General features: G+C 30.5%; 2 protein-coding genes and 1 long non-coding RNA gene across 20 annotated transcripts in view; all 3 read right to left on the reverse strand.

The window, feature by feature from the left end:
- The window catches only part of LOC132799750 (uncharacterized), a 51,010-nt gene extending 36,942 nt beyond the window's left edge, over positions 1 to 14,068 (reverse strand). For both annotated transcript variants that reach the window (XR_009634534.1, XR_009634533.1), the window contains exon 1: positions 13,679 to 14,068. This is a non-coding gene — a long non-coding RNA (uncharacterized LOC132799750). The remainder of the gene's footprint in view (positions 1 to 13,678) is intronic.
- LOC107405336 (probable disease resistance protein At4g27220) lies at positions 3,532 to 13,557 on the reverse strand. 4 transcript variants are annotated; one of them, XM_060812258.1, is made up of 5 exons: positions 10,352 to 13,557; positions 6,123 to 6,605; positions 5,095 to 6,024; positions 4,052 to 4,156; positions 3,532 to 3,908 (listed from the first exon to the last, which is right to left on the reverse strand). In XM_060812258.1, the coding sequence occupies exons 1-3, from the start codon at positions 13,148 to 13,150 to the stop codon at positions 5,950 to 5,952; spliced, it is 3,357 nt and encodes a 1,118-aa protein (XP_060668241.1). In that variant the 5' UTR covers positions 13,151 to 13,557; the 3' UTR covers positions 3,532 to 3,908; positions 4,052 to 4,156; positions 5,095 to 5,949. The 4 variants fall into 4 exon arrangements, with proteins under 4 accessions (XP_060668241.1, XP_060668242.1, XP_060668243.1 ...); XM_060812259.1 differs by having other exon boundaries at positions 4,029 to 4,156; XM_060812260.1 differs by having other exon boundaries at positions 4,052 to 4,166.
- Positions 14,069 to 17,137: 3,069 nt separating the features above from the next.
- Positions 17,138 to 23,279, reverse strand: LOC112490580 (uncharacterized). 14 transcript variants are annotated; one of them, XR_007239000.2, is made up of 4 exons: positions 23,009 to 23,267; positions 18,834 to 20,721; positions 18,518 to 18,669; positions 17,138 to 17,690 (listed from the first exon to the last, which is right to left on the reverse strand). XR_007239000.2 is itself a non-coding variant. In XM_060811694.1 (4 exons), exons 2-4 carry the CDS (start codon positions 20,716 to 20,718, stop codon positions 18,557 to 18,559), a joined length of 516 nt encoding a protein of 171 aa, XP_060667677.1. In that variant the 5' UTR covers positions 20,719 to 20,721; positions 23,009 to 23,279; the 3' UTR covers positions 18,390 to 18,556. The 14 variants fall into 14 exon arrangements, 4 of the variants coding, with proteins under 4 accessions (XP_060667677.1, XP_060667678.1, XP_060667676.1 ...); XR_007239004.2 differs by lacking the exon at positions 17,138 to 17,690 and having other exon boundaries at positions 18,390 to 18,669; positions 18,834 to 19,287; positions 19,952 to 20,721; positions 23,009 to 23,277; XR_007239002.2 differs by lacking the exon at positions 17,138 to 17,690 and having other exon boundaries at positions 18,390 to 18,669; positions 18,834 to 18,906; positions 18,994 to 20,721; positions 23,009 to 23,268.
- Between the last annotated feature and the right edge of the window lie 2,363 nt (positions 23,280 to 25,642).

Below are 25,642 nucleotides of genomic sequence, written 5' to 3' on the forward strand. Positions count from 1 at the left end.
ATAATTAAGGGAACATGTGATGCATTTACAATATAAAGCACTGATTCCTATAATATCAATTATTTTTTTGGTTCTTTAATTAGTTTTTTATTGTTCATCTACAAATAAACACTGGAAATATTTCTTAAAAATGTGAAGTAAAATTACTAAGCTGGTTGTTTAATTTTTCTGTTTTTCAAGTACAGCTTTATTGTTTTTAAAATTTGCAGGTCTCCTGAATTTTTTTTTTTAAATTGAGGGTACAGGCATATTTCTAGCAAAAGGTGTTGCCTGTTCATAAATTTTTGGGCACAAGCAATGCATTTTGCTCAAAAAGAGTTGTCTGTTCCGTGTTTTATATTTTTGTTTTTTCTTTAATTAATTTTTTGAACTTTCATCTGTAAATATATTAATGTAGCAATCCAATGAACATAAATTCCATTGATCTAAAAACAAAAATAGTTTTATCAATGTTCTTCTCAATTATTCACATATATGTGTATAGAAGAAATACAAAAGATCTTAAGATCTAATTTAAGATAGGGTACCGAATATAGAATTCTAATTCAACAAGGACTTATTGATCAATTTATCCACATAAGCATGTTAAATGAGCTTAATTTTCATGTGTTTGTATTCAATGACAGCTTACTTGTTTGTAAAATTTGAAAGTCTATTAAATTGTTTTTTTTTTAAAAAAAATTGAAGGAACAGGCGACACAATTCCATCCAAAAGCGTTCCCTATTCCATGTTTTATTTTATTTTTATCTTTAATTTTTTTTTTGAATGCTCATCTACAAATTAAAAAAATCATATTTACAAAATAAAAAAATATATATTTACTAAAAACAACTTTCAAATTAAAAAAAAAGGTAAAAATTAAAATTAAATAAAAAAAGGTAAAAATTGGTTGGGTGAGAAGGCAACACATTTGTTGAAAAATACATCACATATTCCTATATTTGGCGACTCTTTTTTAAAAGCATTGCCGGTTTCATTTTTTTTTTAATTTTTTCTTTAATTCTAATTACTTTTTATCTATAAATAAGTGCTAAAAATATTTGTTGAAAAAGGTAAATAAAAAGAGGCAAAAATAAAAATTTTAAAAAAAGGTAAAAATTGGTTGGGTGAAAAGACGACGCATTTGTTGAAAAATGCGTCACCTATTCCTATATTTGGCGACTCGTTTTTAAAAGCATCTCATGTTCCATTTTTTTTGTTTTTTCTTTAATTATTTGTTTTTTCATCTACAAATGAAAATACTTGTTGAAAAACTTTTTTTAAAAAAAAAGGTAAAAAATTTAAATTAAATAAACAAAAGGTAAAAATTGATTGGGTGAAAAGGTGATGAATTTGTTGAAAAATGCATCACCTATTCCTATATTTGGCAATTCTTTTTTAAAAGCGTTGCCTGTTCTATTTTTTTATTTTTTCTTTAATTATTTTTTTTTCATCTGCAAATAAGCATTGAAAATATTTGTTGAAAGAGATAAAAATTAAAATTAAATAAAAAAGATAAAAATTGGCTGGGTGAAAAGGCAACACATTTGTTGAAAATGCATCATCTATTCCCATATTTGGTGACTCTTTTTTAAAAGCATCGCCTATTCCATTTTTTTCTTTAATTATTTTTTTTCATCTACAAATAAGCACTAAAAATATTTGTTGAAAAAGGTAAAATAAAAAAAATGTAAAAATTAAAATTAAATAAAAAAAGGATAAAAATTGGTTGGGTGAAAAAGCGAAGCATTAGTTAAAAAATCCGTCACTTATTCCTATTGTCACACCCCTAGTCTATACTTAGAATGTGATAAAGATCATATTTACAATACTTAATAAAACTTATAATACGGAACATAAAAACTCTTCAAACATCATTAATAAATAATATCTAAAAAATATCTCCAAATAAAAATGAACAAATCTATTAGCATCGTCTGTTCTTTTTTTTTCTTTTTTCTTTAAATAACTTTTTTTCCAAGTACATTTTATTTTTTGTTTAAACTTGCAAATCTATTAACTTGTATTTTCATTTTTTTAAAATTATATTTGTAGATGAACAATCAAAAAACTAATAAAATAAAAAAAATTCTTAAAGTACGAAACAGGGGATGCGTTTTGAGATTATTGCATCGCCTATACACTAAATTAAAAAAAAAAAACAATTTTAGAGACTTGCAAATTTTAAAAGAAAATAAACTATACTTGAAAAGCACAAAAATTAACCAACAACCTTAATAACTTTGCTCCACATTTTTAAGAAATATTTTCAGTATTTATTCGTAAATGAACAATCAAAGATCTAAATAAATAAATAAATAAAAGAACAGGCAACACGTCATGTTACTAATGCATCGCCTATTCCTCAAGTTTATTGTAAACTAAAAATTTAATAGAATTGCAAATTTTAACAATAAATAAACTGTACTAGAGAAACAAAAAAATTAAATAACAAGCTTATTAATTTTTCTTAACATTTTAAGTAATATTTTAAGTGTTTATTTGAATATGAACAATCAAAAAAAAAATTACAAAGAAAATAGTCGATGTGTTTTTAAGGTAACGCGTCATCTATTTTCTTTTGTAAAAATAGAATAAAAAAAAGATTAAGAGACTTGAAAATTTATAAGCAAATAAACTTGACTTGAAAAACAAAAATATTAGACAACCACCTTAGTATTTTTCCTTTACATTTTTAAGAAATATTTTCAGTGTTTATTTATTGATGAGCAATCAAAAAACTAATTCAAAAATATATATATATATATATATATGATTGAAGGTACAGGCAACGCGGCTATATGTGAATGCGTCGCCTATTACTTTAATTTTAAAAAAAAAATATTTCTAACAGACTTGCAAATTTGAATAGCAAATATGCTGTACTTGAAACAAAACAAAAAAAAATAATAATAATTTCGGGGCAATGTTTGCCATTTTATTGTTTGCAATTTCCACTTAATTTACTTTTGTAATAATAACTACTTTGTTTGTTAAATTAAGGAGTTTCAATTTTTTTTTAATCATATTAAATATTATGCGACACATTTTCTATTATAAACGTCACCTATTTTCATATGTTTTTTTAGTATTCATATAATTAAACTTTGTGATTATGTAAACATAGATAAATAGTTGGTTAATCATTTTGCATGAGTCTAGCATTTAAACAATACAATTGAGATAAAAATATAAAAACAGTATTAAAGGCGTCACATTTCAGATACATATTCAGTGACGATGAAAAACAACATCGCCTATTTATGTTTTTAGCGACCTTTTAACTTCGTCAGTCAGCATCACAGTTTAATTTTTTCAAACGCTTTTGTTTCTTAGCATCGCTAAGTTAGTGTCGCTAAATCTCAATTTTCAAGTATTGGTATTTCAGTATATGCTACTAGTTAATGTTTTTCTGTTATGCTCTTTCATCTCTCAGTCTCACTTGTCTTTACTCCTAATAGGATCTCATACAACAAACATTTGCCCTTCTAATCAAAAAATGATAATTTATTGTTGATTTAAAAAACTATTTTACATTAAAATATACTACAGGTCCACTAACACACATAAATAATTGACATATAGCCAAATTCACAACATGCATACAATGGAAACTGTTCAAATCCCCACGCACAACTGAGCCAATATATAATAAAGAACTACAAATTAATAAAGAAGATCAACCATATCAGGATTGTTGACCACAATGTCTAGAGTATGTACCCTGAGCCTGTATCAACATTAAACAAGGTTTTACACTAAAATGTCATCTTCAAAAGTACAACTTCATATAGATTAATCAGCTTTCCTTCTGGCTTCAAATCTAATAAAAGCACAAATTAAGATATGGGTCATCCTCTTTAATTACAACCATTAGCTACCACTCAGCAAACAATCTCGGCCACCCTGTGACAGCCAATCTTGTACCCTATATAAAACAGAATAGAAACATGAGTTCCTTTTTTTGTGATACTGTACTGATTAGATAGGTTTACAGAATCTCCTAAGTATAAAAGTCTCAAGTAGTGAATTAATGTAGTATTCAAACCCTTGAAGTGTTACTGTGCTCACTTCAATATCTACAGCAAAACAGCATTGCCGCCACAAGGAGATGTTTGAGTGCATGAAAGATTTTTCCTTGTTGGATGTTTCTGATTCTGATAATTCTGAATATATCTGTATAAAACTTTATAATATGTTAAAGAGTCTCATGAACCTAATAAAAGTTATGTAAGAGCTAGCTAATTAAAATCTTTTACATTCTTAAGTTTGTTTTTTCCTAACACAACTTGTTTTTAGTACACGAGTAATCGCTGCATAAAATTTAAATATGTTTACTTTGCAGCTTGTGGTATTTGGACTTTAGCCTTTATTTTTAAAATGTTGCAATAAAATTGAGATCTTCTTATTCAAATTGCCTAACAATATGGAGATATGTTCTAAAATGAAGGTCTGAAGTCCAACTTCTCCCAAACTATAGGCACTAAAAATGCAATTACAAAATGAAAATAATACTAATAAACAAATTGGCAGGTACAGATAAGTGAACATGTGGATATATATTGTACTCTTGATAGCCTACAAATACATGAACTGGCCTTCAACTGTCTCTGCTAATCCATTCAGGGATAGAGAATTTTAATCCAAACACCTTCACCTTTCTTTATATGATTCTTTTCCTTAGATAAGTTGGTTCATGGTGTATGTGTGTTTGTGTTTGTGTGTGTGTGTGTCTGTGTCTGTGTGTCTGTGTGTGTGTGTGTGTGTGTGTGTGTGTGTGTGTGTGTGTGTCTATATATATATATATATATATATATATTTCCAGCGGTTATAAATATTATAATTTCTCAGATAATAGAGAAAGGATTACTAAAGCAAAAACATGCCTCATGCTCATATAGTCATATTTAATTAATCAATGTTGAAAATTTTATTATTTTGAAAGAATATTAATGGTGATGAACTGAATTAATAAGATTGTATTTTCTCTCTGACCTAATCCCTCTTATCAAATGCATGCCTCGTTGACATATCTCCACCACCACAAACATTAAATTTGTCTTCTTCAAGAAATTAATAAATAAATCATCATCTTCTAAAGAGATAATACATACCATGTAATGTTGCGTTGTGATGAGATAGCAGCAGCTTGATGGTCCTCCTAAAGCTTATGTAGAGTTGTATTAACATCACCCTCCAAAACTCCTGGTATTCCACGTTGTAATTTTTTACAAGCTCCGTAAGATCAATAAGCAAATTATATGCTAGTTTAATCGTTATTCTATACAGCCTTGGGCTGTATACAGTACCATGAGAAAAAGTTCTCAACTCAGGGCATTTATTCACAATTAATTGTTCCAAATTCGGAAGTCTTATTATGTTATTTCCAGAGTAGAACATTCCGAGGCTGCACAACTCATGAAGTCGTAAAATCTTCAGGTTGCTAAACCCAATCTCGTTTTTCTCTGTTTCAACATCAAATTCTGCTTCATGATTACTCCCCATTATTTGTGTCATTCTTTTGCAATTGCATAGCATCATTTCTGTAAGTTGTTGCAGACTTTGAGCCGCTGCTGCCGAAGCCATTAAATTTTCCAATGCATCGCAATCTGATACGTACACTCAAAGTTGTCAAATTTTGGAAACTCATTGAACAAGTCATTAGGCTCTTTAATCTCTCACACCTCCATACTTCTAGAACTTCCACAACCCGAAAGGTTTTGCATGTTTGGACACTTTCGTCACACAGATGCATCAACTTTGGAAGTGAAATCAAATCCATTCTTAAATGCAATGAGTATGTCATGTGCTTCATCTGAACTAATTAGTGATTCCATGAATAGACAGCAAATACGAACATGCTCAAGATGTTTAAGTGTTTGAACGAATTTGAATGAAAATTTATATGATTCAGAGAAATTGGAATCCAACGCTATACTCTTTAGCTTCGGAAAAGGCAATGTTGAGGACTAATCACCATGGCATATCTCACTAATGACTTCAATCTTGTGAATCTTCAGTACTTCTAAGTTTGGGAATTTAACCTGATTATTAAGATATTTAATAATAAATAAATAAGTAAATAAAAATACCAAAAATAATTATAAAAAAAAAAAAGGGGGAAAGAAAGAGTGGAAACTACCTTATCCTTGACAAAGAGAGGTTGTTTATTGACTGATTCTATTTCTTCATTTTCATTGTCAATGTGACTTGGAAGAGAGTTGCTGATGAAAGTCTCCATTTTTCCGCAATTTTTTATATCTAGTTCTTTTAATGATGGACATTCAATACAATCTCCGGCACAAAACCTCTTAAGCTTTGGAAGGTCATATAGCTTAAGAGATTTAAGTTGAAGGAACAAAATCTTTCCCGGCTTTTCTTGTCCTTCTGATTCTTCTTTGGAAACGACCTCTCTTATGTTTTTACATCCACCTATTTCCAGCCATTCTAAATGCACGAGACTTCCACACAAAGATGAAGGCATTAGACTTTTCAAATTATGACAGCCATTCACAGTCACTCTCCTTAAATTATTATCAAACTTTTCAAGAAATTGCATGTCCCATATCATTTGCAAACTATTAAGTGATAGCAACTGCAATTCCTCCATGCTGGGAAACTGATCCTGTGGAATAAATAATAAATAATAATCAATCACTTATTGTTTGAAATAATAATCAATCACTTAATTAAGCATGGCACATGGGCTTAATTATTTAATTAAGAACAATGCAATGAATTAAAAACGACATTGATAAATAATTCATATAAACTGTATATGTGGGGAAGTTCGCCTTGCTTAAAGGTTAATATTTTGTATTGCCACTCCAAATAATAACAATACTAATAATAACTATAACTCACTACAATAAATAAATTATCAAAATAAATTTATCTTTTGGCCAAATAAATTTCCTAATTTTTGTTTGCTAAGAAAATAAATTTCCTAATTAAAAGCATAGTTTAAAGCAAATTTATTTTCAATAAAACTAAAAGTACCTTTCACTAAAAATTTACAACGTTAACATTAGGGTATAAAACATTTTGTTATCTAGATTTATGCTTGCCTTTGGTAAAAGTGTAACCAAATATGGAATTTCATTTTTTGCACCCCACCCACCAAAAAAAAAAACAAAAAAACAAAAAAACAAAAAAACAAAAAAACAAAAACAAAAAAGCATTTTATTTTATTTTATTTTATTATTATTTTTTTTTTTGGTGCTAAAAATCACCAAATTATGGTTGTGATATCAAATACATAACATCTTGTCACAACATATATATCACTGCAAAATATACTTTGTATTGGCAATTCCATACCATAAATGGGAAGACACATATTCAATTCAAGCATAAAAAAAATGAAAGAGAAAAAATTAATAATAAAAAAAAAGGACTATTAACACTTAAAAAAATAAGTAATACAAATATGAATAGAGACGATATTTTCACTTTACTAAAATCTTACACAGTTCATTTTAACTTTTATAAAGTTTTCTGAATCGAATTTAACCTCACCTAAAAATGGAAGATATATATATATATATATATAAGTAGATAAACAATTCAGTTCAAATAAGATCTATTTTAATTTATTAAATTAAGGTTGGAAAACTCAACATGAGAATTCATTCCACAAACAAAACAATAAATTAAACACAGAAGACACACACACATATACATACACATACACATACATACATATATACATCTATATATATATATATACACAATTGAATTTATAACTCAATTTTTTATGTGGCAACCAATATAAATGACATAGTTTGCCATATAAAATGTCCTTACGATAAAGTTTTTCCAGCATCTTTACTATATCAAAATTCGATATATATATATATATATATAAATCAACTAGCTATACAAATTAAGAAGATTATCATTTGATTGAAGAAAAATTAGTTGGTCAACAAATTCTTACATGGGAGATAAAACAAAACATTTTGTCATCCAGATCTATGCTTGCCTTTGGTAAAAGATTAACCTAACATAGCATTTTATATTTCACCAACGCCCCACACCCCCCCCCCCCCCCCCCCCCCAACAAAAAAAAAAGAAAAGAAAACATAGCATTTTATCACCAAATTATTATTATTTTTTTTTTGTTTTTTTCATTCAATCATCAATTATGGTTGTTATCAAATATATAAAATCTTGCCACAACATATATATTAGTGAAAATATTGGCAATTCCACCCCATAAATGGTTGTCATATATTCATATCAAGTATTAAGAAAAGAAAAAAAAAAAAAAAGAGAAAATAGTAACAAAATATAAATAGGACTATAACAGCATTTTCAATAGCTTTATGGATCGTTTCATATATCTCATATAGGTTAAGAACAGTTCTAGTCTATGTGGTATAAATGTTTATTTAATAGACATTCAACTCAAAAATCGTTCTCCAATGGTTTTATCTAAACCTCAATTGATAATGTCTATATATATATATATATATATATTTTTTTTTTCCCTTAAAAAAATAATAATTAAAATGATTTATTTGTCTATTTCTTCTTTTCGAAAAATATCATGATGAGGAATATTTTGATAAATCATACTATCTAATAGACGTCTAAAATACACAGTTTTTTTAACAATGTTTATTTGATTTTTTGCCACATCAGTTTGCAGAGTTCATAGACAAAATCATTGGAAATTTTTTTTTTTTTAAATGTCTATTTATATTTCTCAAGTAGCAGCAAAAATATAACAATCCACAAAGCCATAGAAGTTTTTTTAATTGACTAATTTGGCCTCACTTAAATATGGAAGTGATATATATGTATATATATATATATATATATATAACTTTGATCTAGTGGGCTATTTATTAACCTTAGGGGCCAAACCAGAGTTGCATGAAATTTTCATTTTTCAAAGAAAAATTTAGTACGGCTACAATTTAATTGGCTACTATTAAATGATTCACTTTCTCCTACTAAGCTTTTAGTATTAAAAATTAAAAAATAGAAAGGTATTGAAAATTAACACTACCATTTATGATTTACCAATTATACTCCAATGCAGCTAACCAAAAAGTAAGCTAAGTAGTTCGCTGAATCATAATTGGATATATATGTGTATATATATATATATATATATATATTTTTGACATGCTTGTTATAAAGAATATTAATAGAAAATAATGTGTATGTATATAGAGCTTGGGATAGAGTGAGCAGTCAATGATAATTAAGCACCACTTATTATTTAACCTGGAAGAATATGATTTCCATTTTTTTTTTTTTCCTCAGCATTTTATCATCCCTGCTCTTATATTCCTGCCCATCACTCATGTAACATGATAACAACCTTCAACATGGAAAAACACTCCATAACCTGGAAATTTACATGTGCAAGATTGTTTTTACATGATGAGTGAGAGATGACCAAGAATAATATTAGAGCAGGGATGAGAAAATACAGTGGAACAATACAAGATAAATATTTTTTCTTTCCGTGTTAAAGAGGCGCATACCATAAGCATTTAAAGTGCTTTTATGATCCAAAGCACTACTTTTTCTTGCCAGTACATTGCCAAAATGCTTTTAATTCTTAAAAGGCATATCAATCACATGCACTTAGCAAATGGCCTCTTGCTAAGTGGCCATCTTTCGTACGTTGAAATTTTCCAAAAAAGTTCAATGTTGTTTAAAAAAAAAAAAAAAAAAAAGGGATGAATTCGTTAATAAATGAATAAAACTATAATTTTCATATAAGATAAAACTATAATTGCTGTTTGTAAATATATTCTTTATATATATGGATAGATAAGATAAAAGATTAGATGTGTCAGTATGAATAAAGTATATAACTTCACAAATAATTTGAGTAACATAGGGACTAAATAACTAAATATGAAATGTAAGAGAGTGTGAAACATATTTTTCTTTTTATACTGAATTATAATATTACAAAATAATAATGTAGATCAAAGAAGATGGCAAATAATCCATTTAGACTTAGAATCTTAAAATACATGAAATTCAATAAATTATTAGAAAATATTTTTATCAAGACAAATTGATAGAAAATATTTATTCAAACAGGTCAGAATTTTGTTCAACCAATTAAATTAAACTTCAACTTAAGTTAGAATACCCAGAGAATAGCATATATATATATATATATACACACACGTAGATTGAAGAGGTATTAATTTTTATTCTTTTTGAGAATTTGAAGAGGTATTAACTAATTAGAGAAACAAATGAACACCGAAGAAACCATACATGCGAAACCAAACCAATTCCATCCGTAGACCTTGGCAGATAAGAAATATTATGGACATCAAAAGAAGAAAAATCAACTATAAATCGAAATTTATAGAATAGATATATATTACATACCTTTTCATTAAAAAGAGGAATGGAACTGGTATCAGTTGTACTCTTTGGTTGATGATCAGAGCAATACTGTAGAAGCTGCGGTAATCCTCTCAACCGTAATGAGCGCAAACGAGGAAACTCAATCTTAGCATTAATGGCTTCATCGTTGTCAACTATCTCCTCTATCATCTCGCAATCCTCCACTTCAATTTCCTCAAGCAGTTTGGCGTTGGAGAAGCAGAAGATATTCTTCAATCTATGACATTCAATTACACCAAGTCGCCTCAAATTGACAAAAGAGTCCGGTGCGAGTCTTCCACGGCAGATCTTTTCCAACTTAACCAATCTTTCAAGTCTCAAAATCTCCAAATTCAGAAAGGCAGTTTGTCCAACCGAGTTTACGATGTACAGAATGCTAGCGTTATGTGCAACTATAAGATGCTTACAATGTGGAAAACCCTCTTTATCTAACTCATAAGCAACACTATTCACACCCTCTAATCCTCTTAATACTATCGCATCAGACCTTTCTAACAAATTTCCATGCCCAAGCTCATCTAATTGACTGCTTCTTTCCAGGTCCACCGACAACATTCTTTTATAAGTTCCAAACTCCATTTCGGGATGACGTGTCAGGGAAGGTCTAAAACACGCTCCCAAGTTTACGGAAAAGCTTTCAAATTTTTCCCCGAAAATGCCTTTTGGTAGAGTATTAAAATTGGGAATGCTTAGATTTAACAAAGAGCTAAGTTGAGGCAGATTGTTTAGCTCACTGAGACTGGCATTTCTTCTTTCAAGGCCAATTACTCCTTCAACCTCCCAGTTTCCAAAGCTGTAACTTAAATTCAGCCATTCTAGATTTCGCAAACTCCCCAGGACATCTGGTTGAATAACTCTAAGTTTCTCACATCCTCCTAAATCCAACAGCCGCAGTCGAGTCAGTTGTCCGATTTCACTTCCCAACTCCACAACTTCAGATGTTGAAAGGTCAAGAATTTCTAAATTTTTGAGCTCTCCAATTAGAGCTATGTTGCCCAATCTGCATCCATACAAACACAATGTTCGTAGATTCTGAAGAAAAGGAAAGGATGAAGGCAGTGGATCCAAATTAACAGAACTCAAATATAAAACTCTAAGCTCTTTCAATCCTTCCAAAAATGGATCTGCAATTTGACAATAAGACGATTCAATCAATAATAACTTAAGCTGTGGACATTCCAATATTTCATCTGGAAGCTGTTCAACGACATCTGTGCAGCTAAGGAGTGAAATTGCAATGGCATCTTTGAAATTTTTGTGGTCCCTCCTCATGTATTCATCCAACTCATCAAGATTTCTGATATTATACCAACGCCTCTCTTTGGATGCAATATCTATAGCAACATCACGGATCACATCATGCAATTTTACCCATTCCTTTTCTGGTTCAAGAAATTTTAGATGGGAATTGCCATCCAACAGAAGACTGGAACGTTTAAGAATTTCAATAAGCGTAAACATCCTATTTTTTGCCATTTCAAAATTACGAAAAGGGCCTTGAAGCAAGCCCAAACCAAAAGCATATTTCAACAAATCACCAGTGTCGATGTTTACATCTTCTGGAAATAAACTACAGAGCAACAACAATGACTTCGCTTCTTCACTTGGCAGAAAATTGTAACTTAACTTGACACTGGAGTACACTCTTTCATGCATTCCTTCGATGTTATCTGGTCTTGCCCTTCTTAACTCATCCAAAGCATTCTTCCAAACGTGGAAATTAGGTTCCTTCTTCAATGCACTTGCTACTACTGTTATCACAAGCGGTAAGCCAGCACATTCTTTAACAATCTGAGTTGCCAAATCTGGAAACTCGGGCTTTCCATCTGAATCGTCTGTTGCTGTTTTATTAAATAAATCCATGGATTCACTTGCAGATAATTTTCCAACCTCAAAAGTATTTTCATTTCTCACATCATTCTTTAACGCATTATAAAACCTGGATGTCAATAGTATCTTGCATTGCTTCTGATCAACCCCAAATGATATACCAACATCTTCATCCAAGTCGATCCTTTTCCATACATCATCTACAACCATGAGGATCCTCTTTTCTTGCCTCAATCGACTTCGTAGTCGATCTGCTCTGGCAGATAAGCTTGTCCGATCATCCAACGTAAGACCTAGCTCGCCTGCAATTTGTTGTTGAATACTTTTATAATCTGGGTTTTGGGATACAGTAACCAGAATAGCTTGACTGAAAAGCTTTTCTTCCATTGCTTTTCTAGCAACTTCTCTAGCCAGCGTGGTTTTACCAACACCTCCCATCCCATACAATCCAATCGTATTAACATTGGGATCTCTCAGTGCCTCCATCATCATCGTCAAAGTTGACATTCTCGATCTAAATTCCTCGTAACCTCGGGTGGGGAGGTGAGAAACCCGATCAAACTCGTCTGCAACTTGAATTTCACTGGTAATGCTCTGTACCATCTTCTTTGCTTTTCTGCTCAGCCGCTGTCGCCACACCGGGTTTGGGAATGAAACAATTAAACACCTCGTATTTGCTCGGCATTCGTCTCTTCGAAAATTTCTAGCCTCCTCAATGACTGCAGGTACTCTGTCAAGCCACTCTTGAACATTGGCTTCGATTTCATGAGCATTATTTTTGGCCTCATCAACAGAATGTTGGAGCCGGTTTTCCTTATACTCCAACTGTCGAATTTTGGAGTCGAGGTTGTCCATATTGCTTCTATACGAAAAAACATAGCCAATTTGTCGACCAACTGGTGCCACTGTGTATTCACCAATTTTCGCAACAATTGCAATCACAGCATCCATTTTTAATTCCAAATCCCTGCCTCCTTGTTAGGTACTGTAGCTCTCTATGTCTCTCTGTATTCGCTTCTTTTTTTCTTTTTCTTTTTCTTTTTTTTTTTTTAATTTCACATAAACAAATAAAAAGACAATACAATGTGACAGCCAAAAAAATGAAATGATGCTGATCAAAACGTAGCGTAGATGAAAATATAGAAAAAATAAATGAGAATTAATGTTACCAGCAGATAAAGGCTCTGTTATGGATATTGGTTAACAGAGGAAGCTGAAACAACAGGTATGAGCTTTGGATTACGCAACAATATTTTTTTTTTTTTCCTTTTTTCTTTGTAACTTTTTCAAGTAGTCTTAGTAGTCTTTTAGCAAAACAAAAAACAGATCTAAGTGCACAAGTGTTACCTCCTGCTCCTTTTTTTTTTTTTTTTTGGGGGGGGGGGGGGGGGGGGGGGTTTCAAACAAACAACAAATCAAGAAGAAGGAGACTGAAAATCAAGAAAAAGAAAAATAAAAAAGGAAAATTTAAGTGCGTACGCAATTATATACTGAAACGGGAGAGCTGCTGCTTGGCTGCAAATTAATTCACTCAATTGGATCGCAGAGCAATCGAAGACAGTCCACGCTAGCTAGCTAGCTGATGAATGAGTGTTGGATATGAAACTCGTTGAATAATATTGGCAAAGTGATAGTTTATGGTAAAGTATGCTTTCTTTTTTAAAGAGAATCCTAAAATATCATACAACGCTGGTTTAAATTTAGTACAATAAGTTTATCCTTAATCAAAGATAAGATGGCCCCATTCTTTTTAGTAAATTATTTTGATCCTATGCTTTCCACCTTAATCCAATGTACGAGTCTTCTGAATAATTCTCCACAACTTTCAAAAGGTCTACTTCTAGAGTGGGGTCATACACATGGTCACCAATTTAAGATGCTGCCAGAAAATTAAAGTAATGCAGATAGACAGCCTTTTATAAAGCTGAGACAGTACGGGGCAGCTGTCCATGCGCTGATTTTGAAATTTCCAAAAAGTATATATTTTCAAATTTTATAATTTTGCCCCTTTTACATGAGTTACACGTGAGCTGTCCGTTTGTAATAATATTGTACTTTTACTTTTTCAAATTGGAACGTTAATGGACCGTTGGATCAATTTGCACCAATCTAAAGATTTGAAAATTCAGATTGTGCAACTATAAAGTTGAGATCTAAATTAGTTTTATATATTTATTTAAGTTAAATTATTTATACAATTTTTTTTTGTAATAATTAATTTTAAAATTTTAAAATTTTGTTGATCTATATTTTAATTAATTTTATTTAAACTAAATGATAATTTTTCAATATTAAAAAAAAAGCTATATGATCATTTTAATAAGATTGGCTTTTTAAACCAAGTGATAATTTGTTAAATATATTTAACTAAATATATTCTAATTTTTCAAGTGTATTTATCAAATAAATAACTTACTTAAGAAAGTTAATGTAATTAAAATTATCATATTTTTTTTTTATAAAATATAAAAAATATATTGCATAATTTAAATAAAAATTAATTAAAAATATTAATAAAACTTTAAAATTCTCAAATTAAAGTTTACCAATTATGTTTCAATTTGAGATGCAGCCAGAGAGAAAATCTTCTACGACACGGTGGTACCACATCAGATGCTACCACTCCCTTTAATGTATTGCCATCTGTTAAAATATTTAGCATGTGTCTTTTTAATATTAAATTATCCAGCTCAGCATTATTTTGAAATATAGAATAAATTTTAAAAAATTTTAAAATCTTCCGTGAGGAGATAAATAAAATAATGCAGAGAGACAGGCTGTGAGTAGGGGGGGCTGCCGACAACACGCTGATTTTGAAATTTTCAAAAAGTATATATTTTTCAATTTTACAATTTGGCCCCTTTTCACATGTGTTACACATGCACTGTCCATTTGTAATTGTACTTTTAATTTTTCAAATTGGAAAGTTAATGGACCGTCCACCTGCAAGTGAAATTGCATGGATCAATTGGCACCAATTTGAAGCGTTGAAAGTCCAATTATAATGTTGAGGGCCCAAGGCACAGCGGCGTAAATATAAAAACATCTTTCAAATTTATAATAGTATCATCCATAACCTTTGAAGGGGTCTAAATTATCTTTATACATTTATTTAAACTAAATTGCTTTCAAAATTTATTTTATTTCTTTTTTTAAATAATTAATTTAAAAACTTCAAAATTTTGTTAATCTATATTTTAATTAATTTTATTTAAACTAAATGATATTTTTTCAATATAATAAAAAAAAAACTATGTAGTGATTTTAATAAAACAAATTTTTTTAACCAAGTGATAATTTATCAAATATATTTTACTTAATATATTATAATATGTTAAATATATTTAATTAAATAAATTATAAATTTTCAAATATATTTTATCAAATATATAACTTATTTAAAAAAGCTTATGTAATTAAAATTATCATATAGTTTTTTTTAATAAAATATCGAGAAAAAATTATCACATAATTTAATTAAAAATTAGTTAAAAATATAAAAAAAAAACTTTAAAGTTTTCAAATCAATTATTGCAAAAATAAAAATAAATAAATAAATAAAAGAAATTTTAGAAATAATTTAATTTAAATAAGGGTATAAAAATAATTTAGATGCTTTCAATAAATATGAATGATATTGTTAAAAACTTAAGGGATATGTTTTTTGTAAATGAAATATTGCTTTCTCTTTTTTGTTCTAACTTGTTTTTCATACCTCCCTTCACTTTGCTTTTCCTTGGAATTGCATATGCATATTTATATGCAGCGTCATTCTCAGTCCCCACTTGCCCCTTGCTCATTCGCTCTTATATATGCACCATTGGTTTACTTGTCTCTTTCCACCTTGGACATGTCATGGTGGGATGACCTATCCTCTACAGCTCATTTTACTTCAGCTCATTTTACTTTTACCTTTAATCGGATCTGTCTCTTATTTGCTTGGGAATGTCCATTGGTAGTTCTTTATGTTTGGCCAACCAGGAAGTGCCATATTTTTGTTTGAGAATATTATTCATAACCAGATAATCATACTGATTCATCAAAGATAACAAAAAATAAATGGTCAGTTTTTTTGTAACTTGATCGAAAGGTGGAAATCAATCATTCAAATAATTTATGAAATCAAGACAATATCGAAGGGGTAGAGCAGGAAATGGCAGATTGAGGAAGTGCATATGTGAGTCGTGTGTACAATGATAGGTAGTAAATAGTAGTAAAGAGCAAAAGAAATAGAAAAGGAAAATGGGGGGTTTGTAATTGTGCTAAATGAGCTTTGCTCCTCGTAAACCCTTCACATTTGTAGGGAGTGTCTAAAAATTGATTAACTTTCCAGAGAGATAAATAAAGCTGAAAATCGTTTGAATATGAAGAATATTTCTATATGTTTAAGGTGTAAAATATGCAGTTTTGAATATCACTTTCTTAGAGAACAGGGAATGAAAAAAAATAAAAAAAGAAGAAACAAAATTCCTACGCTAAACTAATGAAAGAAAAATAGTGGAATGAGTAAAAACAACTAATAGTTCGAGTATAATATTGTAAAAATACAATTCTAAACCTTTAACAGTAAGATTTTACTGACGAAAAATAAGTTAGTAATAATTTTTCAAAAATGTATGATTTAAATGTAATTAAAACAAAATTAATGAGTCTAAATCAAAATTTCTCATATATATATATATATATATGTATGTATGTATAAAGTCCCTTAATTAGCTTGTAGTAGTACTTCATCTAAGCTTCCTTCAATTATTTCTCCCTTTTATATTTTGATAACCATGTCTTTTCTCTTTTCTATTATTATATCCGACAGATTTTTTTTTTTTTTTGGTAGATTGCCTTCAATTATATTCGGTCTAAGGCATTTATGATCCTCTCTCACTTTTTATGTCAACAACCATGAAATGATCATTTAAACCTTCCATTTTACATATCAATTTAAATCTAAACCCATACATATGCATATTATTATTAAAAAAAAAATTAAATAAATAAAAACCACCCGAGACGAAGCAAATTGCGATAGTAAGTACTCAAACAACCGCTAATTGCTGCATATTGTTTCCAGCATTGTCTTTTGCTTTCCCATACAAGCTCTGAGTAATCAAATAATCATTCAAATTGATAAAGTACATGCCATTTCATTCTTCATTCTTTATTCTTTTTTCTTTTTGCTTTCCTTTTTGCTTTTCTTTTTTGTTTTTGTTTTTAGACCTGACTTTTGCGATCTTTATGTTTGCTTACTTATCCCTACTTTCGTTATATATATATATATATATATATATATATATTCATAATAATTTTTTTTTTGATTTTTCTTTTTTCTTTGTTTGTTCCCTTGCAGCCCAAGCCTGAAACCTGGCCTTGTTCTCGGCTTCATGGCCTTATTCCCCTTTGGGCTAGACATGAAGCCCTGAACTGAATTTGTAGGTCCAAGTCGGTTCAGCCCAATATCTCGAGAAACTGAAGGATCTACTCCCACATTAACGTGCTGAAAATCAAAAACATTGTTTCACAACAACAAAATCCCAAAGTAACATTTTTTTCAGTGATAATTAAACGATATATATTGTCTCAAAAAAAATAAAATTAAACGATATATATTATCAAATTCATAATATATATAATTCGTAATATCTATCGTATATCATTTTGTCTGCAATCTGTTGTTTATTTCTTCAATTCAAATAGTGAACTTTGATGCTTTCAATTCTATAATTATTTTCTCGGTCTAGTTTACTATATATCTTATTACAACAAATTCCAAGTTACAATACTTTTTTTCTATTTTCTAACAAAATTATAATAGGCCCATTTTTCCTTTCAAAGAAAAAACTTATTTTATTACCCAGCGGGATCATTAACGGGTAGCATATAATCACATATAGTCAGTTAGGACAAACCAAGTATCTTTACTATGTATGACTTGACAAATGATTTAGGATGGGCGTTCAATGTACAAATCTAAATATGACTTTTCTAAAGCGAACAATGTCGTTTTGGAATAAATTATTATTTTATTAAGAAGAATTTATAATAAAATTCGATAAGTGGATTTTCTTACCTTCATTTTGAGTGATATATAATAGAACTTCACTAATTCAGATTTTATTTGGTGTAGTTTTTAAAACTTAAAAAGAAAGTCTTTGGATATTTTTTAAAAAATACTTCAACGATTTTTAACCAAAGCTAATAAAAAATAGCTTATTGAGAAATTACTTATAGAAAAGCAAAAGCAAAAACAAAATCAGAAACTACACCAAATAAGGGCTACTAAAAAGAACATGAATAATTGTATAGGCGTTCCAACTCTAATACCAATTTATGCAGGACAAGCAACCATTTCTTCTCATCCTATCAATCACCTGACCTAGATCCGGTCCAAAACTTCAAATTTTGCAGACTTCTATTGAGAGAGGAAAACAATTTGGAAATCCAATATAGACTCACTCCGACTTCCGACAATGGTCCTGCATCAAATAATTATAATTTATAAATAAATCAAGATCAAAGAATGGTATATATATGGATTAGCAATCAAAATGATTGAATGTATGCGATTTAACCAATGGTGATTTATATATATATATATATATATAAATGAATTGGCCTAGAAGTGTTGTGATCACATAACTGGATTGTCTTCATAAAACTTAGAAAAAGTTGCATTAACATCACCCTTCAAAAGCTGATATTCAACTGTACCTCTGTCTCCTACAAAATATTGATTCATAGTCGTTTCATCCCAACCAATGTATTCTACTACTTTAAAGATAATGGGGATGTAACAGTACCGCCACAAAAGCTTTTCATTCTGTTGCATCGATTTGCCAGTAATATGTCCAAACTTGGAAAGCTTATAGCATTTTTCCCATTACAGAAGCTTTTCAGATTGTGCATTTGAAAAAGTAGAATACCATACAATTTGCTGAAAGCAACCTCATTTTGATCTTCATCTTCGTCTTCAAATTCTTTTTCCTGGCTGATAATTGCTGTCATTCCATCACAATGAGATATGTTCATTTTCCTGAGTTGTTTTAGACTTTTTGCAGTTGAAGAAGCCATTGTATTTGTCAATGAATGACATTCTGAAACAAGCAAGCATTTCAGATTTCCAAAAGTCATTGAGGAAGTCATCATTAGAGAGTTTAGTTTAAAACATTTATAAACACGCAGAGTTTCCACAGCTTCAAAGGCTTGTAATTTGGATGGTTGGGCTACGCTGTCTTTACACAGATTCATCAACTCTGGAAGATTTATCAAACTCAACTATCTTAAATTTGTGAGTGACTTAAGTTGTTCTTCATCATCCCATATCTTACTCAAAAATTTATTCCCTTTAATACTTGGTACGGCTAACTTGTTAGAGGCATGACCACCTGGTCATCAAAATAAACTCTTAGCACTTTTAGACATACGGTTAAGAATGAAACAATTTAATTTAAACAATCTAAATACTTTAACATTCGATAGACAAATATGCAAAACAGAGGAATCATGAAACGAAAATTAGGAAAGTCATGTTTTGGCTGAAGAAAGATTGTCGTTTTCCCCACCAAGTCGACATTGTTTATGAAGGTTTTCATGTTCTCACTGCCATTTATTTATTCCAAGATAAACCAAAGATGGACATTCAATATAATCTCCTGTATAAAACCATTTGATTTTCTTAAGCCATTTCAGCTCCAGAGTTTTAACATTAGGAAACAAAATTTTTCCCAACCTTCTTTCTCCTGATTCGTCTGTGATTACCTTTTCAACTGCATCACAATAATCTATTCTCATAATTTTCAGATGCACAAGACTTGTAGCCATAGATGATGACATCACAGTCTTCAATCTACAACAATAAAGCACTTCCAACGTTGTCAAGTTATGAAACCATCTTCCTTTAGACTTGTCAATATCCCATGCTGTTTTAACGTTGAGTGTGTGTAATTGCAATTGCTTAAAGTTTGAGAGAATAACCTGCATGTATGCACACATTTCTCATATTTTTTCCTTTAATAAATAAGAATGTACAATACCAAAAAAAGAATAATAAATAAGCAAGAAAAACAAGTCCATTTAATGATCACATTATAATTGAAGAGAAGTTGTTTACCACATGACCATGTCCATTTCTTCAACTTCATCATACATTTTCCCATTGTCACTTGTTCGAGTATTCAATAATGGGTAATCAGTATAATCTCCTTGACAAAATCTTTTAAGATTTGCAAATACTCCATGTAGCTTAAGAGATTCAAGTTTAGTTAACAAAATATATCCAATCCTTCCTCGACCTTCTGATCTGTCAATGGAAACTGCCTCTTCCATGACATCACATATACTGATATCTAAGCTTTTCAAATGAACAAAACTGCTAGACATAGACGATGATAATAGACTCTTTGATTTATGACAATACCTTTCAGTGTCGCTAAGTTATGAGACCCTCCTTGAACTTTATGGTCACTATCCAACAGTTTTCCAAAACTGAGTGAATACTGTCGCAGTTCCTCTAAGTTGGAGAGCATAACCTGTGGATACATTGCAGCAAGAAAAATTAATTTTATCATGCAGTACACACAGAGAGAAAATTGTGAATTATTACTCTTTTCCTTTTGACTTTCGTGAAACCCAAAAACAAAACAGAGAAGAATGCCTTAGGGTTGAAAAGAGAGGGGTTTGTCATGATCAGGGGGTTCGTTTCTTCAACTTCAATGTGAAACTGATCTTAAAACTGCTAACGAAGAGTCAGTTAGGACAAACAAGTATACCTGTCCTTTATGTACTTGATAAGGATGAAAATTAGAGATATATACATACATATTTCCAATGGTTGATTATGCCCTTGAACTGAAAATAACTAAAGTTTTGTGCTTTCTAACCTTTATGCGAGAAGTTTATAAACATTTGGGAAGCTAAGGATTGAAAATGCAATTGAATCTTCAAATTTTATGTTCTTTAGGTACTCTCCCAACTCAACAAATGATTCATGGCATACCAATGTTTATCTCTATATGCAATCTCTATGGCAACACCATGAACGATATTATGCAATTTAACTTGATCTTCTAAAGTACTATCTGACAACAAAGCAGAACTTTTCAGATTTTCAACAAGCGTTGTCACCCTGTTTATTGCCTCTTCCAAATTCTTGAAACAGGCACAAACCAATACCATATCTCAAGAAGATGTTTGCATCTTCTCAAAATAAACTACAAAGCAACAACAATGACTTTGGTTCTTTGTTTCGTAAAAAATTGTAACTTATCATTACACTAGGGTACACTTTTTCGAGCATTCCTTTAATGTTATTTGGATTAGACATTCTTAGCTCATGTAAGACATTTTTCCAAATAGGACACCTCCTCTTTCTCAATGCACTTGCTACTGTTGCAATTAGAAGTGGTAAGCAACATGTTCATCAACAATTTGGATTGTCGAAGATTAAAACTTAGTTTTTTCAGCTAATCATCACCTGCAATTTTATTAAACAATTAGATCGATTCACTTTCCAATAAAGTTCCAACATGGAAATTCTTTTCGACCCCATATCATTACATAAAGCATTTTGAAACCTAGAGGTCAGTAGTATCTTGCATTGCTTTTGATAATCCCCAAAAGATATTCCAATTCTGTACAGGTCAAGTTCTTCCCAAACATCATCTACAATTATGAGGTTATTCACTCAATTGATGTCTTAGCCAACTTGCTCTTGCAGATAAGGTTTTCATGCCGAACTCCAATCCTAGATTATCTCCAAATTCTTGTTGAATATTTTCATAACTTGGGTTATCGGATACGGTAGTACAAACTACCTTACTGAATAGGCTTTTTTCCATTGCCTACTTGGTAACTTCATTAGCCAACAACATGGTTTTGCCAACGCTTGCCATCCCAAATATTCCAACCATCATAAAATTAAAATCTCTTAGTGCCTCCATCATTCTTCTCAATGTCAATTTTCTTGATTCGAACACCTAGTAGCCTTTGGTTTTGGTTGACTTCTTCGAATGGGATGGTAAGAAATGTTGTGTGACTAATCTGCTTCTGGAATTTTAGCAACTATATTCTTGGCCATCTTCCTTGCTTTTCTGCTTAGTTGATGCCGCGAAACCAGATATGGAAATGACCCATTTAAACACCTGGTAGTACTTGCTTGGCTTTAGTTTGTTAAGAAATCCAGAGCCTCATCGATGACACCACTTACTCTGCTCAGCCAGACTTCAATATCAATTTCTATTTCTTCACCTTTTCTTACAGCCTCATTAATAGAATGTTGCAGCCTTCTTTTTGTAAGCTTCAACCATTGAATTTTGGTTCTGAGCTTCTCTTTGATACTCATATAGGAAAATAGATACCTCACCTCTCGACCAACTAGGTGAAAAGTGTACTCACAATTTTTGCAACAAGCTCATTAATAACTAATTCCATGCCTTATTCCATGCTCTGATTCGCTTCCAGTGTATTATTCTTCTAGCTGTTTTTCCTATCAAAGTTCATAGCTAGCTAGCTCTTTATATATATATATATATATATAATGATCTAAATCAAATTGAAACAAAAAGCACAAGGTGGAAAGCAAAGGAAGTGGAATTAATGATGGTACCTAACCTAACCTCACACAAGCTTTTTAGATATATAGATATTTATATATATATATATATATATTTATATAGAAAGTTAAACTAAAATTAAATAGAATTTAAATTCAAGTAGATCAAGTAAAGACAGATCAAGGAATAAAAGTGAACGTATGAAAACAGCACAACAAAGTAAACAGGGCAGTAATATGGAAGAAGTGCTGTTGCTTGCCTGAACCTTAATTTTGTTTAGAACATAGGACCTAGACCGTCCTTGCTGATCACGAGTGAATGCATACAAGAAATTGAATGTATATCAAATTTTATCTTATGGATAACTTTTTAACGAAATACGATGATGTAACATGTTTGATTTTCTGGACACTTTGTAACGAAACATGGTTAGGTGCCGTGTTTATTTCTCTTACACTAACTACAAAGAAACAAATAAATACTTGTCAAAATCTATGCTTTTCAAACCCAAATACAACACGCCGCATTGAAAATTCACTCTCCTTTATGCAAAAATATTTGTCAATAATGAAATTCTCAAGAACCGGTGGGGTGGGGTATGTATATATATACATATGATGAAATTCTACGATACACAAACCATTTCAAAGACGATAGTTTTTAAAGAAACTGTCGTCAATGCTCATCTCTGTGTGACAATATTGAAGACAATTTTTTTTTAAAAACCGTTATTTTTACAGAAGTCTACATGATAAAACATGCAGACGTTCATATCATAGACCGCCTATATATTGTTCAAAGTATCGTACCCTATTTTGTAGGGTTGAATTTATTATTATTATTATTATTTTTTTGAGTCGACTAGGCTTGAAATTAATTGATTAAGTTTATTTTTACTTATTTTATTGGTTTTTTTTTAATATATTTACTTAGCTTATTACATTAATTTGTTTAAGTGAAAAAACAGTAATAATTACCAAAAAAGGTAACTTTCAATGACAAAATTTACTGGACGGACCATTGACGAAAAGAAATCCAATCCAAAGCTTTAGCCAACACCCGAAAGATTGTTCTTTAAGTAAAAAGTCCAGCCCATTGTAGCAACCCGGTTATAGATCTAGATTTTTACCCGAGCGCTTTTGCTGAAAGGGTTTTATTGAAAACTAACCACTTTACAAATCACTTTTTGAAAAATAGCAAAATTTTTATTTTTTTAATTTTTAGCCAACTTTTAGTACATCAGGACCAAAATACCCTTTGTACTTTTTTTTTTGGAGTATTTTTTCTCTACCGAAATGCAACTTTCTTTTATTTTGTTGTTTTTGGTTTTTTTTTTCCTCCTTTCCCTTTTCCTTTCGAAACACAACTAGGGCTTTCGAACAAAGCTAAGCTTTCCCTTTCCCTTTAGAAACACACCTGCGCCATTTTCACTTCAAGCAAAATTGTCCTCCCATTCGCCGGTGTCATAGACGAACCAGTTTTTGGAAAATTGTCCTCCCTCCCCATGCCCATGCGATGTTGTTTGATTTTCGTCTTTGAGCAGAGAGACAAGTTTCTGGAAAATCAAAATTAGCTTGCAAATTTCTATAGAAGGTCCACATTTTCGTTATTTAGTTTGCCGAAGAAGAAAGTGAAGGAATCGTGACAGAAGAAAGTGAAGGAATTGCTGAAGAAGAAAGTGAAGGAATAGCTAAAAGAGGTAAGAGTTTCAAGAACTTTTTTTTGACTAAAAATATGGACTGAAAATCAGATTGTGGAATGTAGGGGCCACGTGAAGCCGATTTTCTTCTACATACTGTCTCTCTCTCTTTCTTTTTCTCTCTGCCTTTGCTAGCTTCTATCACTCTCACAAGAACACTAAGCTCAGAGACTCACACACTTAGATCTGAAATCCACAAACCCCAAAATTTCTTAGTTTCTAGGATGATCTGGGTAAGCATTTTTCTCTTCTATACTAGCAGTTTTGTTTTTGTTTTTTTTCGTTGTTAATTCGCTGTTTATGGTTCTGTGGAATTGTTTACTTGTCTTTGATTCGGGAAATGGTAGGCAATCTAAGAAGTAGAGCTTTGGTCCTGCTCTTGGCTTTTAAATGTGGCGTTTTTGGGTTTAGGGTGGTGGTGCTGCATTTTTGGGGGCTCTATGTTTGTCGATGCTCTAGTTTGAAATGGGTTTAATGAGATTATGTTGATGGAAGCTTATAGTTGCTATTGGGTTTATGATCTTGTTCATGTAATCTATGATTTAGTGCTTTAATTTTGTCAATTAAGTGATTTAGGTGGAATGAGCTACTAGTTCTTTGTGGGGTGAATATTTGTGGGGTTCTGCTAAATTGAGTTAATGCTCTGTTCGGGTCGAGAGAAAATGTGAGAAAAGAAAATGTAATCTTGTTCATGTAATCTTCGTCAATTGCATGTAGTTACCTCATATCCTGACATCTAAAGTGTTGTCATTTTTTTGGATGTTTGGATAGAAAGAAAAGAAAAAGAAAAAGAAAATAGAAAGGATGTTTCTCCTTTTCATTATTGTAGAGTTATTAGTTAAGCATTTCTGATCCTAGTTTTTGAAAATTTTGTGCAACCCCATTTCTGATCTTTAGGTTGCTGTAAGGTTTCTCTTCTTTCTTGCAAACTTTTCGTTCTTAGTTTTGAAGCTTTTGTACTATTAGTTAATATATTTTTGATCATTGAATTTGTTTTGTTCGATTTTGATTTCCTATTAATGAGTTTTGTTCTTTCTCTTTGTTTTGGACTACGGCAAGAAAATTTCAGTTACTTTGACAAATCATATTCTCCTCCAACTCCAAACATTAGGCTCAAAAAATATCAACTATATTAAATATAATCAAAACAGTATAATAGTACAAACTCAAGAAGAAAATACATTTAATAATATATAGGGA

This window comes from Ziziphus jujuba, chromosome 10, assembly GCF_031755915.1.
Source record: "Ziziphus jujuba cultivar Dongzao chromosome 10, ASM3175591v1".
Lineage (NCBI taxonomy): Eukaryota > Viridiplantae > Streptophyta > Magnoliopsida > Rosales > Rhamnaceae > Ziziphus > Ziziphus jujuba.

Bases quoted from the DNA above. Each gene is read 5' to 3' on its own strand.
- LOC112490580 (XM_048467788.2), bottom strand. From the start codon at position 19,441: ATGAATCTGTGTAAAGACAGCGTAGCCCAACCATCCAAATTACAAGCC. The intron at 18,914-18,993 runs GTACTGTTACAT...AATATTTTGTAG, and splicing joins AATGAAAAGCTTTTGTGGCG to GAGACAGAGGTACAGTTGAA. The intron at 18,670-18,833 runs GTTATGTGATCA...TATTTGATGCAG, and splicing joins AGTTTTATGAAGACAATCCA to GACCATTGTCGGAAGTCGGA.
- LOC107405336 (XM_060812261.1), bottom strand. From the start codon at position 13,150: ATGGATGCTGTGATTGCAATTGTTGCGAAAATTGGTGAATACACAGTG. The intron at 6,606-10,351 runs GTATGTAATATA...TTTATTCCACAG, and splicing joins TTCCTCTTTTTAATGAAAAG to GATCAGTTTCCCAGCATGGA. The intron at 6,025-6,122 runs GTAGTTTCCACT...CTTAATAATCAG, and splicing joins CTCTCTTTGTCAAGGATAAG to GTTAAATTCCCAAACTTAGA.